Source organism: Scaptodrosophila lebanonensis, unplaced genomic scaffold (genome assembly GCF_003285725.1).
Source record: "Scaptodrosophila lebanonensis strain 11010-0011.00,11010-0021.00 unplaced genomic scaffold, SlebRS2 tig00000092-arrow-pilon, whole genome shotgun sequence".
Lineage (NCBI taxonomy): Eukaryota > Metazoa > Arthropoda > Insecta > Diptera > Drosophilidae > Scaptodrosophila > Scaptodrosophila lebanonensis.
This window is the reverse complement of record NW_022060566.1, coordinates 1,554,185-1,569,795: the sequence shown is the minus strand read 5'-3', so window position 1 is coordinate 1,569,795 and position 15,611 is coordinate 1,554,185. Positions and strand designations below refer to the sequence as shown.

Below are 15,611 nucleotides of genomic sequence, written 5' to 3'. Positions count from 1 at the left end.
AAAACTCATTTTATATAGGACCACAATTTGTAAACAATAGTCGATCGAAAAATTGTGTTTTTTTGATGAGATTTTTATCACTAATGAATTTTTGGTCTGATACAAATATCTGCCTTCGGTCCTTCTCTCGTTGAATAACACAAGTATATGGATTGAGTATCATTAAGTAAATCATCAAGACTAACTCTATACTCAGACTAAATTAAAACTCAAAATCGCTTTGTCATCGCTCTCCTTGAACGTTTGACTACTTGGGGAGTAGGTCGGGATTAGAGAGAGTGTACTAAATAGATGAATGATGATCTGGCCGAATAGCTCAGGGACGTCGATGAATGCCTAGGAGTGCATTGCCCTGAGCCTGGTGATCCATCAAACGAGGGCGAAGGAAATAAACATTTTAATTGCAATAAATTGAATTGTCAATTATTTGTCGGGCTGGTAATTATCTTTTGATGTAAGCTTATATTAGCATCTTTTTTGTTTGTGCAAGCTTAGCCAAGCACACAATAAAAATAAAAACGAAGCAAAGTAATAATTCATGGGTTAATGAGCGCCGCTCACATTCTCATATCATTTAAATAAAAATAAAGCGTTCAAAAAAATATAAAATGCATATTCATTTTTACGAGTCTACATTTTATTTATTAGTCTCCAATAAATAAATTAATATACAAATTTGTTTCATATCTAACTGTTACCAAAACAAAATAAATTTCTATGCAAAAATTTAGCATCCGAGTTCGCAAACAGTTTGTAAATCTGGCCTGCCTAATTAATTTTTATAGTCCAGCTTGGAAGCTATACCATTTCCCCATAGTGGCTGTCTCTTTTCTCCTTTTGTGATGCAAAGCATAGTGGCGTGAAATGGAAAGTGTATTTTACGTAAGGGCAACGATTTTGATGCCAGCAAATGGGCGTCGAAGGGCGTGGTGGCGGAAGCGTCGAATCTGTTGTCTCTGGTCTGTCTTATAAGTGGCCAAGTGAGGCGTAGCCAGCGCAGACAGTCCGTGTCCACAGTCCAGTAAAAACATGCTTCTGAAGTCATGGCCCAGACAAATGGTCGTGTTGTGGCCATTGCTGGCCCTCATAGCGAGTCCGGCCGGCGCCGAAGTCAGTCACCTGCCCGACATGTATATTTCGGGGTCACCAGAAAGCAGTCAAGCGGTTGAGAGCATGGCTAATGAGTTACAGGATAAATCGCAGGCTGCCGACGGCGTTTACTATCCCGGTCTGGGGGTGCCCTTACCGCCGGGCTATAATGTGCCCACGGGCACCAATGTGGGACCCCCACCCAATACACCGCCAAACTTTCCGCTGCCAATCTATCCGCCATACTTTGGTTTCGGCGGAGGCGGGCCTGGCATACCCACGCAATTGGGAGTTGATGGATTCGGACAGGGCTTCGGACAAGGATACGGCAATGCTTTGGGACCTGGACCCGGTCCCGGACCTGTTCCCGGAGCTGGACCTGGAATATATCCTAATGCAGCACAATTGCAGGGTGGGACTCAGGGCTTTGCAAATGGACCACCACTACAAGGTGGTCCCCAAGCGGGTGCAGGCTTTCCCCAAGGCGGCGCCTTTCCACCAAATTTCCCCCCATCGCAAGGCCTGCAAGCATTCCAGCCAGGTCCAGGGTTTGGCTTGCCACCGCCGGGCTATGGAGGACCCCAAGGACCAGGCGCTAACTCGTTCGGCGGCCAACCATTTGGGGCACAATTCCAGCCCCAGCCACCATCACCTTACGGCCCCTTCCCACCACAATTCGACGAGCCTCAGCCTGAGCCTGAGCCTGAGCCCGCAACTCCAGAGACAGACGAAGCGAAAAAATCCGCGGACACTGTCTATGGCAGCAATGGCGGTTACGTCTACAAACGCACCAAATAAGCCCATCTATAAACATTATAGCCCATTCAGATTCAGTTTGCGCTCATTATAAATTATTGTCTTTTTTTTGTTTTTTTTTTTATTGTATTTATGAATATTGTGTTTGCTCTTCGGCCATAAACACTAGACAGACAAAATGTTTGTCTCTATGCTAATCGATAAGCATAAAATTTCATTTTTTTTTTTTTTTTTGTTTGCTTTTTTTTGGGTTTTGTATAAAATACAACTCTGCGGTTTCTGCACCGATTTTGCAAAACTGTGTGGGTTGAACAACACCACCATTTATATCTTACATGCGCAGAATTCATGCTCCCCAGACGCTATCCATAAACATAAAATAGTTTCTTTTTACAGAAACAAATGAGCCCAATCCGCATAAGCATTTAAATATACTCGTATGCTTGCGATCTAAAACAAGTTCGAATTAGGCTCTTGCTAATAAGGTAAGTAGTTGCCTATCAGAAAACAGGAACAAGATTTTTGCAAAATTTACCAAAAATGCTAATTAAACGTGAGAGACAGTCGTTGAAAACAGCAGCAAGACTCAAGAGTATAAGGCATCAGTTGAGGTTAATGTCAATTATTAAAAGTTTTGAAAATACTCGAAACTTGATGGACCTCTACGAAGCCATTGTTACACAGTCATCTGAAAAGCTGTTGAGTAGAAAAGAATATAGCACTAGTCTGCTCAGTCTGGAATGAGTTAAGATGACATGATACCTCAAACATTAACTTGGGTTCTGCAAAGAATTAGGGACACCTGATCTACTACAACAAAATAATTAAAGCAACCTTAACATAATATGTTGCTAGGAAAAAAATAAAATAAAAACAAGAGAGAACGCTACAGTCGAGCAAGCCCGACAGTGTAATACCCTGTACCCAGGTAAACTTCCGTCACTGAGTTATATGCGCCCATAGCAGCAGCAAAAAGAGGAAGAAGAAGAGCGAACTTGTTGCTGCAGTTTGGGGAGGTTGTACTGGCGAGAATTTGTTTCGCTAATAACTTTTCTTAGAATTGACCGAATTTGATAAAATTTTTAAAAACAGTAGATAATTATATAGAAATTATGTGTTTGGTTTAGGTAGCATTTGAAATGTGGACGCTATTGACGAAATTCTGTAGCGGGGGAAGGGGGGGAATATTAAAAAAAATAAAATAAACTCGTCCTTACTCGGATCTAGGAGAATCTGGATGCCAACTTTGGTTATTCTAGCTTTTATAGTTTCTGAGATCGTTGCGTTCATCCAGACGGACAGACGGACGGACAGACGGACGGACATGTCTAGATCGATTTCTCTCGTCATGCTGATTCAGAATATATATACTTTATGGGGTCGGAGATGCTTCCTTCTGTATGTTACATACTTTGCACAAACCTAATATACCCTTTTTACCCTACGGGTACAGGGTATAAAAATCCTTTTTTAGAAAGGAGAAGAAAGTAATAAGTATTATGGATTTGCACAGAAAGGTGCTGAAATATTGAGATATCGGGAGTAGGGAATAGTATCTGTAAAATAGAACCCGTTAGCTTCTCAGTGATGTCAACAGATAATTTTCAAAAGCTTCCACTATTCGTAACCAAAATTAATTTAAAAGAAAGTGACATTAATTAAAGCCACTTAAAATTTAAAGATAATAGTGCGGTATTACGCATTTCCCACCAAGCTATCGGTTCTATATTTGAAAAGAAATAGGTGCTCTGTCTATTAACTTACTGCGATCAAATAAATTAATAGGTGATCAGAAAATGCAAAAAAATATAGAATATACATATATAATAATAATAATAAAATATAATATTAAAACATAATAACATAATATTTATTTAGTATAATATTAAAACGTATAACATTTATTTTAGACTTTCTTTCAAAACCTAAACAGCACTCTCACTGCAAATTGTGTGATAGAAGTGTTTTCGATTTTAATCTAAATGTCTGTAAAATGTCTTCACTGTCCTTTTTAGCATATTGTGATATATCCTTGAAGATCTGTACCACGAAATGTTTCACTAATTGGTCCACATCTGGTCATCGCCGATGGCCCACAAATAATACAATTGTCTGCACTTGCAGTTCAGGTTTAAATTGTTATCGTTTGCATTAAAACCAATTACTGGGACAGTTTTCAGAACGAGCTTTAGAAACAGTTTTTTCTTCTTTATAACATTTTTTTCATTTATTTCTGCACTTATTGTTGTTATCTGTGATGCGGCGAAGGTCGTGAACCTTATACTTTCTCTTATGACACAAAAGCCTTCCCACCCACTCGAATGCGTGCCTTTGTGGACCCTCAAGAGCGACTCAAATTTCAAAAAAATTTCAAAAAAAAAAAAAAAAATAATAGTCAAATAAAAACAAATATAATTCAAAATATGCTTTTTGACAGACAATCTAAAACTTTAACCTTTAGCCAACTTATTATGTAAATCGCGCCGTTTATCATGTTCATAGTTGGATTTTCTTTGTTGCCAAGTTCATTTGTCTTCTCTGCTGTTGTTGCTGCTGTTGTTGTTGTTGTTTCTGTTGCATTGTTGAACTATTCAATTCACGAGCTATATACTGTGTATATATTTATTCAAATTTGTTGCAATTTTCGTTTGACTTTGTTTCTTATACAAACACGAGTGTGTTTGTTTCTGTGACTCTTTATCGTGGATTTAATTTCAATTTGTCTCCTCATATGCCTAAACAGTTTCTTTCAGTGGCCCATCAATTGACAAATTATGCATAAAAATCGGCATTAAGTTAAAGATGATTTATCGCGCATCGCGATGCGATGGTGTTACCTCTCTAGAGCCATTCGGTCAGCTTGTGTGCCAAAGACAATTAGTCACAATTATTTGAACTATGCCTACGGTTTATTAAAGCGCCACGTTTTTCCTTTTATTTACTATAGTTGTGTTTTTTTTTTCTTTTAAAGCATATTTTTCATAGCTTTTTTTTTGGCACGTTCGGCGCCGCAGGTGCATAACATTGATGGTCGCAGTTTAGGCCAACATATTGAATTTGAAATTGGTAATGGGCGCGTGTCTTAATGCGCTCTGTAAATAAGCTCTACAACATCTAAGCTTAACGTCCACACTTATTAATTCCATTTAGATGCGCCCATATTCAAATTGTCAACACAATAAACATATAGTTAGGCATACTATATGTGTGTTATCTCAACACGTGGACCTCGAGCCCACTAAACAGCTCATATATTACTTCATAACGAGCTTGGGCAAAAAAATAAAAGAATTACGCCTACAAACGCGCATGCATAAAAGATCAAGCAATGCTTTTGCCCATTTGCATAACACTGGCAATTTCAAATGCCCTCTACCCCTCAGGGTATATACACTTTATCACTTCATATAGAACATTTACAATTTACTTGATATACTTTCTAAGTCGACCGTTTTTAGGTGCCGAGTCCGAACGCGTTACGAATCAATCAAATATTTTTAAAGTAAATGTAAGTACATCCGAAATTTTGAAAGACCCAGACGAAATATAGAAACTATTTAAAGGCCGATTGTCTTGAGCAGCCAAATGGAGACACGGATGAGTGCCAAACCAAAACTGAGGAAAGCATTTTTCAATTTCCATTACATATAACGCATAAAGTAGATCGTTGGTGAAGCAAATTTCCAGTGCACCTCTTATTAATTATATACACGCACAAACTAGAAAATACACGGCTACTCAACATATTCTAGGAGGGAATTTCAAATACATAAGTATATGTGTTTATATCATATTCAGCATTCAGTAACAATTATATAATGTATTAATTTTTAGTTTGGAGAGCCAATGTTAACCCATTAGTGGGTCAAATTTTATATAATAATTTGATCACATAAGCAATTCAGCTGTTCAATTGCTACAAACAGATTTAAGTGCACAGCTCCTATTAAATTTTGAGAAGATTTCCTATCAACATGGCATGTATTCCTTCCGGGCAAACAATTCTGCCTATATATTGGGGCTGAATTATACGACTCCCACATCAATGGGGCCTTACAGATTCCATCTTCTTTGGTGGCCTCATGGGGGCTGAGCAAGAAGAGTGTCTGCTTTTCGGTGTTTGTTTCTCTCTTTTCGCTTGGTAATGCTGGCCCATTGTAGAGGAGTACGTGTGGAGGCCGGTTTTTGTTTATCCCTAGATGCTTATCCAACACTGATGGCTGTTATGGCTGTGATAGCATCGCTTGGCATGGACCATGGGCTGGTTGGTGCGCACTTGAGGAAGCCACTTGCCTGTTGGGTATATCAGGTGTCAATGTCTTAAGTCAATAGCGGAAAGAAAAAAAACACACACACACACACACACACACAGAAAGGCAAAAACAAAAAGGTAAAAGAAATGAACGGCTTGCAATGCATGAGCCAAATATTTGTGCTGAGCAACTTGTTTGTTTGTAAGCGGCTCTTCGAACTCTCTGGCAACTTGTTGTCTACCCTTTTTGGCGTAGAAGTTTTGAAATGTTTTGCAAGCCAAACTGACATCAAAAATTTGCATATATTCGGTGTTTAATTTATGCCTTTTCAGAGTGAAATAAAATAATGCAAAGTGTTTTTTAAAAGAAATTTGCAAAATATCTGCAGTGAAACAAATAAAACAGAAATAAGCATGTCAGCTGAGAGATAGCAGCGGGTAGCTGGCATCTGGAAACTGGTAGCTGATAGCTGATAGCTGCTAGCTGGTAGCCATGATCATGGCTTGGCTCAGGGCTGTGGCTATGCTTTGACATAAGTAGACGATGCTAATCGGGCATTAGATATATATAGTTGCAAATGCAACAGCCTAGATAGATAGCCTTTTGTTTTCTCTGGCATTAAATAATATCACAAATGATTGTCATTGTTTTTACACGCTTCTTGTTGTTGAGCCGGTGTTAACGTTTTACATTAACATATTAATAATGGCTGCTTGCATTAGTCCATGGTGCCAATGATAAACCAATTAAGGGGAGACTCTGCCGTTTCTGCCATTGTCGTTTCCATACTCTATTGCCGCTGACAACGCCGCTGACCACCGACGCCAACTATTCGTCACCTTTTTGCATTTTGGTGGATCGGTGGCTCTGCTTTAACTATAAATTGTCGCTTGGGCCGCTGACCAGGCATCAGTTTTACGGTTTCGTTCGTTTGGTGTAGCACGCAGCTGTAACACATCGGTAGAGATGGTAAGCTCCAATTTTTTTCCCCTTTTTTTTCACGGTTCAAAAAGTGACTTTTGTGCATATACAATGATTTGATTTTTTTTTGTTTTGTTTTTGTTGTTTTTGTGCATCCTGTCTGGCAGAAATTTGTGAGCATCCTCAGCATCGTTGCCATTGGCTTGGCAGTGGCACAGGCACGTCCAGAAGGCGGCCAATTGCTGAATAGTCGCTATCTGCCGCCTGGCCTCGGCAATGAGCTGGCCAGCTACAATAGTGGTGCGCAGCTACAGACCACAAGTGTGGCCGAGGCGCCCAAGGAGTTGCAGCAGCTGCCAGTGTACCAACAACCACAACAACAACAACAACAACAGCAAACGTATCAGACCTATCAACAGCCCATTGTTGAGTCCATTAGGCCTTCGGTTTCGTTGGGCACATTCTCGATACAGAATGAGGTGCCAGCTCAACAAACCTATCAGGCACCCTCCTCACAAGCTGTCTCCACATCCGTTTCCAACACCTATGAGTCATCTCAAGCCGTTGTGAGCACCCAGGCGAACGTGCAGAGCTCTTATCTGCCACCCGCGCTGCCAGCGCAGCAATTCCTTCCAGCACCCGAGCCTATTGTGCAGCAAACCACCACATATAGCGCTCCGGCCCCTGCACCAGTGGTCCAACAGAGCTATTCGGCTCCAGCACCTGCGCCAGTCACAACCTCAGTTGTTCAAGAGACGGTTGCGGTCTCAGCTCCCGCTCCGGCTCCGGCTCCAGCTCCAGCTCCGGTTGCGATTGAAGAGAAGGTCTCGATCGCAGCTCCAGTCGTTCAGCAAGAAGCGGTGCAGCAAACGCAGATAATTTCCGCTCCTGCCCCGGCACTGCAACAGCTCTACACACCTCCAGCTCCGCTGGTGCAGCAATCCTATGCTGCCCCTGCTCCCGCACCAGTGGTTGAGACTGTTCAGTCTGCACCCATTGCAGCTCCAGCTCCTCAAATTATAAGCACTCAGGTGCAGCAGTCTCAGTACAGTGGATACAACTATCAGTCACCTGCCCCTGTGGTTGAGCAAACCTACGCAGCTCCTGCTCCCGCTCCAGTGGTGCAACAAACCTACTCAGCTCCCGCTCCAGTGGTGCAGCAGACTTACTCAGCTCCCGCTCCAGTGGTGCAACAAACCTACTCAGCTCCTGCTCCAGTGGTGCAGCAGACTTACTCAGCTCCCGCTCCAGTGGTGCAGCAGACTTACTCAGCTCCCGCTCCAGTGGTGCAGCAAACCTACTCAGCTCCTGCTCCTGCTCCCGCTCCAGTGGTGCAGCAGACCTACTCAGCTCCTGCTCCCGCTCCAGTGGTGCAGCAGACCTACTCAGCTCCTGCTCCCGCTCCAGTGGTGCAACAAACCTACTCGGCTCCCGCTCCTGTGGTTGAAAATGTCCAGCCCATTGCCATTTCAGCTCCAGCGCCACAACAGACCATCAGCATCAGCACTCCAGTTCAACAAGCTCAATACAGTGGCTACAATTATCAAGCGCCCGCAGCGGTGGTGCAGCAGAGCTACGCTGCTCCGGCTCCTGTAATTCAACAACAGTCCTACTCTCCCCCCACTCAAGTGGTTGAGCAGACATACGCTGCTCCAGCTCCTGTAATTCAACAACAGTCCTACTCTACCCCCACTCAAGTGGTTGAGCAGACATACACGGCTCCCGCTCCAGTGGTGCAGCAACAGCAGCAGACGACCTACACTGCCCCAGCTCCCGCACCAGTGCAAATACAACAGACTTATAATGCTCCAGCACCAGCACCAGCACCCGCAGCCGCTCCCGTCGCTCCGGTGGTGCAGTACACACCACCCGCACCACAGTACAGCTACACACCTCAGCAGACATACGTACAGCCTGCTCCCGTTGTACAAAAGACTGAAACAATATCGGTGCCTGCGTCCGCGCCTGCACCACTGATCACCACCTCAACGATCGGCACCACCTCCCAGGTCGAAACCAATTATGCCGCTAACGGTGGCTACGTGTACAAGAAGAACTAAGCGCAGTCCCGAAGTTGCGTTCAGCTTCCTTCGCTATAGCCATTGTTATCGTAGTCGTTATCGTTATCGCCCTATGTTACTTAGTCAATTCTAGCACCAATTTCTGTTCATTAAACCGTTTATATTTCTTGTTAAACAATAAAAATTAAAGTCAATATTATGTACGTGTATGATTGGTTGCTTATGTTAATATCCAATTATATAATTCCCATAGTCTATCCAGTTTTCGACCGAAATCCATTTGCATGATGCGATTTATGAGCTGGCGCTGCTCATTACGCCCCAGACTTGAGTAGTGCTGACCTAAACTTATTAAAATGCGACTAAAGTTTCGTTTGCATTTAGATTAGAGCCACCAAAGTGGCAATAAATCATTTATTATACCACGAAGGCGACAGAAACCAACAGAAACTTACACGCACATTAAGCGAAATACCCTCAGTCTGCTCTGGGATTGTCCAGAGACATTTAAATCCTAAGACTTCATAAGCTGAAGCTGGCAAGTAGCTGCAAGCTATGATATCATAAAAATGAAGATTTTAAAATGAATAACAAGTTCTTACGTCAATGGTGGAGGAATTGAAGCTCGCACACATTCTAATTTTAGCAGCGACTCATGAAGAAGAAAGAACCAAGAAATTCCCACCCGTACACGGCTTTCAAATAGAACCACAAACCCCGAGGAGACAATCTATAATATTAATATTAATATTAAATGAAGATATGAAACAAAGGGCAATGTGGGACTTACTAGAGAACAATCAAATTTTCGAACGCATCAGCAGATCCACAATCCCGAATCTCGAATACGCTGCAATCGCAAAGTAAACTTAGTCCAATGATACTACTTATATTGAAGATTTATAAAAGATCGAGGATTACAACGAGCTTGGTTTGCACAAGATTTTGACGTTCATACAGATGGCAATATTTTTATTAACTGCTCTCATGCTGCCTGTTACATTCATTATTCAAATTATATTGAAGATTTATTAAAGATCGAGGTTTACAACGAGCTTAACTTGGTGTGTCCAGATGTTATGCTTCAAAAGATTTTGACGTTCATACAGACGGACTAATCTACAGACAGCAATATTTACATTAACTGCTCTCATCTGGGTCTACCAACCCTCATTTAGCCCGTTACATTCATAATACTGTTACATTCATAATGTTATAATGCCGAATCTTACACTTATATTGCGGATTTACAAAAGCTTGTAGCTTAAAACGAGCTTGATTTGGTGTGTCCAGATGTTATGCTTCAAAAGATTTTGACGTTCATACAGACGGACTAGTTTACAGACAGCAATATTTAGATTAACTGCTCTCATCTGGGTCTACCAACCCCCATTTAGCCCGTTACATTCTTAATGTTATAATGCCGAATCTTACACTTATATTGCGGATTTACAAAAGCTTGTAGCTTACAACGAGCTTGGTTTGGTGTATCCAGATGTTATGCTTCAAAAGATTTTGACGTTCATACAGACGGACTAATTTACAGACAGCAATGTTTGTATCAACTGCGTCCATCTAGTTCTGCCTGTTACATTCATCACGAACAACTTAGTATACCCTTTTAAGCGTCGTGTAAAGGGTATAGATATTGAATATTGAGCAAGCAGATGATGATTAGCATATAGGATTGAATAGAACAGCTCTCGCCATTATTATTGTTGATTGATTAATTAACAGAAAATGCAAGAGACAGACAGTATTATGGCAGGCATCCTGAAACACTTGACCTGTCCCCTGACAATTTTTATTGATCTTTTGCCTTGCCTTTATGGTGATTGAATGATTGATTGATGTATTGTGTGGGTGTGTGTTGGTGTGTGTCGTTGTGTGTGTGTGTGTGTTGAGTGTTAAATGTAAGCTTTGGCGGCATATCAAAATTGCTATTCGCATTACTCACTTAATACTTAAATACCGGAACCAATGTGAGCCGCACATTACGACTGTTTTTGGGAGCAACAATCGTGACAAGCTTATTGGCCAGGTACTCCAAGCAACTGACAACATCATTACCCGATTGCGGCAGCGGTTCGCGAATTGTCGAATTGTCGAATCAGTGCCGAACCGCCGTAGTCCGTCGCGTCCGCAGCAGCTTCGATTTCAATCGACAAAAGAAACATGTTTTAAATAGAATTCATCGGCCGCTAATGAGCACGCGCCCAGACCAAAGGCGTCCATAAAGATCAGAAATGAGACAAACGCTTCTTATCGTCAATGCGTTTTGGATGGTGGGGGCATGGGGGATGCAGAGGAGAGTCACTTATGTATTGTTGTCGTTCTTCTTCTTTTCGCTTGTGACGAAAGCCCAAAAAAAATGTATAGGCGATATATTACGGCCATTTGTTACTGTTGTTGTTGCTGCTGTTAATGTTGCTGTTGTTGCTCTTCTCGCCAGCTTCCTTTTGGCATTTCATGAGCTTGTGGTTTGACTATAAATAGGTTAGGATGTGCTAGCAATAAGTTAGTTAATCAACTAGCGCCGTCGTAGCAGCAGCATTAGCAGCACCAGCACCAAATAAAAATGGTTAGTTGACCAACCGTAAGGATATATAGTCAGCGATATAGTCAACGATACGCTCGAAAACATGAAACACCAATTAGTGCTCAAATCGTCGAAGAACGTTGTTAACAAATTGTTTTTTGATAAAGTTATGTCAAAAGTTATGTTATTTTTTTGTTTTTACCGCAATTGTGTGCTGCATTTAACAAAAAATCAACTGAAGAACAACATAATGCCGACTTAACAAGCTATATTCTTTCGATGTGTTGCGAGACAACTAAACAACTGACAACTCCTTTGATTATTCCTTCGCAGAAATTCTTCGCCGCCATCTCGCTCGCCCTTGTGGCTCTGGCCGCCGCCGATGTTAGCCACCTGAGCAACACCTACTTGCCACCCAGAAGCGGCGCCGCCTCCACCACCTATTCCTCGTATTCGGCACCAGCTGCCGCAGCCAGCACCTACTCCGCCCCAGCCGTAAGCACGTACAGCGGCCAGTCCTACTCGGCCCCAGCTGTGGCTGCCACCAACACCTACACTGCTGCCGCACCAGCCCCCGCTGCCACATACTCCAGCGAGTCGTATAGCGCACCAGCTGCTGCCGCCACCACCTACAGCAGCGAGTCGTACTCGGCTCCTGCCGCCTCCACCTACTCCAGCCAGTCGTATGCCGCTCCTGCTGCCCCAGCTGCCTCGTACGCCAGCGAGTCGTACACTGCCCCCGCTGCCGCTGCCACATACACCTCGCAGTCGTATGCCGCCCCAGCTGCCAGCACATACAGCAGCCAATCGTACAGCGCTCCAGTTGCCGCCGCCACCACCTACACGGCCCCAGCAACCGCCAGCTATACCGCTCCTGCCGCCACTCAATCCTATGTTGCGCCTGCTGCTGCCGCCAGCACCTACAGCAGCCAGTCCTATGCTGCTCCCGCTGCCGCCGCTACCTACAACACCCAGTCGTATGCCGCTCCTGTAGCCCCAGCTGCCTCGTACACTAGCGAGTCGTACACCGCTCCAGCTGCCTCCACCTACAGCAGTCAGTCCTATGCCGCTCCAGCTGCCTCCACCTACAGCAGCCAGTCGTATGCCGCTCCCGTTGCCCCAGCTGCCTCGTACACCAGCGAGTCGTATGCCGCCCCAGCTGCCTCCACCTACAGCAGCCAGTCCTACACTGCTCCCGCTGCCGCTGCCAGCTACACGCGCTCCAGCTACTCCGCTCCTTCCGTCGCTACCCGCTCGGGTATCGACACCGTCTATGGCTCCAACGGTGGCTATGTCTACAGACGCTAAGTCAACGGCCGGAAAGCCCAACCGGAAGGGGATGCAATTATCGAACTTTTTTTTTGAGGAACTTTTTTTTGTACAATAAACATTAATGCTCAACGAAACTTATAAAAACGCATTTCGATTCCATGATAATTGGGCTAAATAATGGATTAAACAGAAAGCAGCTACAGCTATTCTGACCAGATACCATTCCACACCCCATTTCTGGAACAGCTTGAAGCTTAAATAGGTTTTCAAACAAATTCGACGAAATTTGCAAATAGATCAAGCATAGTGTGTGCTTATTTTTTCCTACGAATTTTTAAGATAAATCCAACAAGAACAATCTAAAGAAGCTACAGCTTTTCTCTTCAGATATCATGCCATACCCCATTTCTGGAACAGCTTGAAGCAAATTTGAAAATAGAACATGAAAGTTACATGTGTCTAGTTATTTTTCCTACGAATTTTTAAGATAAATCTAACACTCTCTTGCCCTAACCAATTGATCTAACGGCACTCTCTTCATTCTTTACGACAAGTCGATCGCCCCGTTCGAGCATTTGTTCATACATCTTCATACAACTGCCTCAAAACACAAATGTAACCAAGATAGAATTCTGTTATACAAATAATACGGCAAATGCTTTACATTGAGTTTTCTTCATTCTCATTTTGTGCCTCTGTTATGTTATGGTGACAGTTTGTCTGCCAATGTCAAGCCTAATTGAGAGGCTTGTGCATGAAATGTTACACGCACAAGCATACACACATACAAATATGTTTACATGCATGTACACACATACTATGTTAAAGTTAAGTTAAAAGTTAAAGTTATTATTTATTCTAGAGTAACCACGTACTTACCTTTACATTCATTTCAAAATTGCACAACTTTATTCATTTAAATCACAATTATAACCACTTAAAAAACAAGACAAAAATTGATGCATTGCGCAATTTATTTGGGATCACAAACACATGCACACATACACAGATAAATATATATGTATGTTTACAGCGCGTAATTCGCGCGGCATTTTCACATTATTAAACACATATTATGCACACTTCTTAATACACACAACTTTATATGTACATACATATTGTATGTTTTCACGTATTTTAAACTAATATTTTAACTATTAACTAAACGTTTTACAAGAGTTCGCGGCAACTCCAATGGCGCTGCAGCTGCCAGCAGAATGCTCTCTTAAGAATGCAAAGGTAGAGGCAAGGAATCAAAAATCATAACTGTAAATCAGCTCTCGCGCGCCTGCCAAACGTGTGAGGCGTAGCAAGTGTTTGGGTATTTGATGCGTTGGAGTGGATTTAAGTGGTGAAGAAATTGTGTGAAAAAAAATAAATAAAAATATTCAATAAATACATAAATGGAGACATCCATATGCATACATATATGTATGTTTATGTACAGTTTCCTTTGCATGCCACGCCTCTTTCTGTATGTTACATACATTCGCACAAAACTAGTATACCCCTTTACCCTTTGGGTGCAGAGTATAAAAATAATAATATTTGTAAATATATGTACATACATACATAAGTACATAGTATCCCGAATTGTTCTTACTGGCATTCATGTGTAACACAATTTATCGCACAAATGAATCGATCTATCAAGTTTTCATGGGACTTTATTAAGAGGAGGAGTTCCACATTTCCCGTAAGCCCAAGCATGACCAAAACTTTGCACATTATAACATCTTAAGGTTGACCCAATAGTTTATCATTAAATTACTCAATTCAGTTATTTCAATTATTATTGTTTAACAATGATAAAGTTGCCTTTTTAATATTAAATCTTTATCTTAAGACATTTTTTTCGCTTTAAAAACGTTTTTTTTTTTTAATTCTTTCAACGTATAACGGTGTCTTTGTTTTATACAAAATATATCTAAAATAAAAAAAAAGTAATAAAATATTTTAGCAATAAATTGCTGTATTCTTACAAGGTGTGATGTTAATATAAATAACGGCCTTTAACTAACTAATAGTTATCATCCATTTGAACTATTGTTGTGGTTCCAGGGCCCAGTATTAGACACCCTTTCCCTTCTGCTCCGACTGCTGTGGCTTGGGCTGTTCGGGTTGATCCTTCGGAGAGGCCACGAATAGAATGTTGTGCTTGCTGCTCAGATGCTTCATGGGCTTGCTGGCGTCCTCCTGACGGAAGTGGAGTGTGCCGGAGTCGACACTGAAGCTGCCGACAACATTGCCCGGCTTGATGTAATAGTTGGCACCCAGCATGGTGGGCCAATATTCCGTTATGAACTGATAAGTCATGGGCTCTGGCTCCTGATCGCTGCTCAAGATCAGTTTACTGGCCATGGGGGACTTGTGTGGCACAGAGCCGCCCAGCAAGAGGCAGCAAAAGAACAGGCACAACTGCATGGCGACGACGATGGCTCCTTTATAATACATTATTATAAGTAGATTAGGAACGAAGTGGTCTCTGGTGACGAACTGACTGATGACGAACCCGTAGCCAGGCCAGGCAATGCACTGAAGCCGAAACTGCGGCGCATTGCATTCTTATATATCGTAAGCGGGCGTCCCAGATGAGAGCGCCCCCAAAAAAGGTTCTGCCTGGTCATGCCATTGGCCTGTAGGTGTCACCCTGCCCCGAACTCCTGTTCCCAGCCAGCGAGTCTGTCGCTATGGGCCCGTGCCTTGCCAGCATCTGCAGATCTACAGAGAAAGAGGGGATCTGCTCGACTGTGGTATGCA

The 15,611-nt window shown here is 42.5% G+C and overlaps 3 protein-coding genes across 3 annotated transcripts; 2 read left to right on the top strand and 1 right to left on the bottom strand.

The window, feature by feature from the left end:
* Positions 1-1,056: 1,056 nt before the first annotated feature.
* Positions 1,057-1,887, top strand: LOC115627370 (U1 small nuclear ribonucleoprotein C). Its single transcript, XM_030523022.1, has one exon. It carries the CDS (start codon positions 1,057-1,059, stop codon positions 1,885-1,887), a length of 831 nt encoding a protein of 276 aa, XP_030378882.1.
* A 4,102-nt stretch (positions 1,888-5,989) lies between these two features.
* Positions 5,990-12,887, top strand: LOC115627369 (flocculation protein FLO11). The gene is made up of 5 exons (XM_030523021.1): positions 5,990-6,109; positions 7,187-9,028; positions 11,913-12,175; positions 12,215-12,473; positions 12,555-12,887. Exons 1-5 carry the CDS (start codon positions 5,990-5,992, stop codon positions 12,885-12,887), a joined length of 2,817 nt encoding a protein of 938 aa, XP_030378881.1.
* A 2,034-nt stretch (positions 12,888-14,921) lies between these two features.
* Positions 14,922-15,305, bottom strand: LOC115627368. The gene has a single exon (XM_030523020.1). It carries the CDS (start codon positions 15,303-15,305, stop codon positions 14,922-14,924), a length of 384 nt encoding a protein of 127 aa, XP_030378880.1.
* Positions 15,306-15,611: the final 306 nt, after the last annotated feature.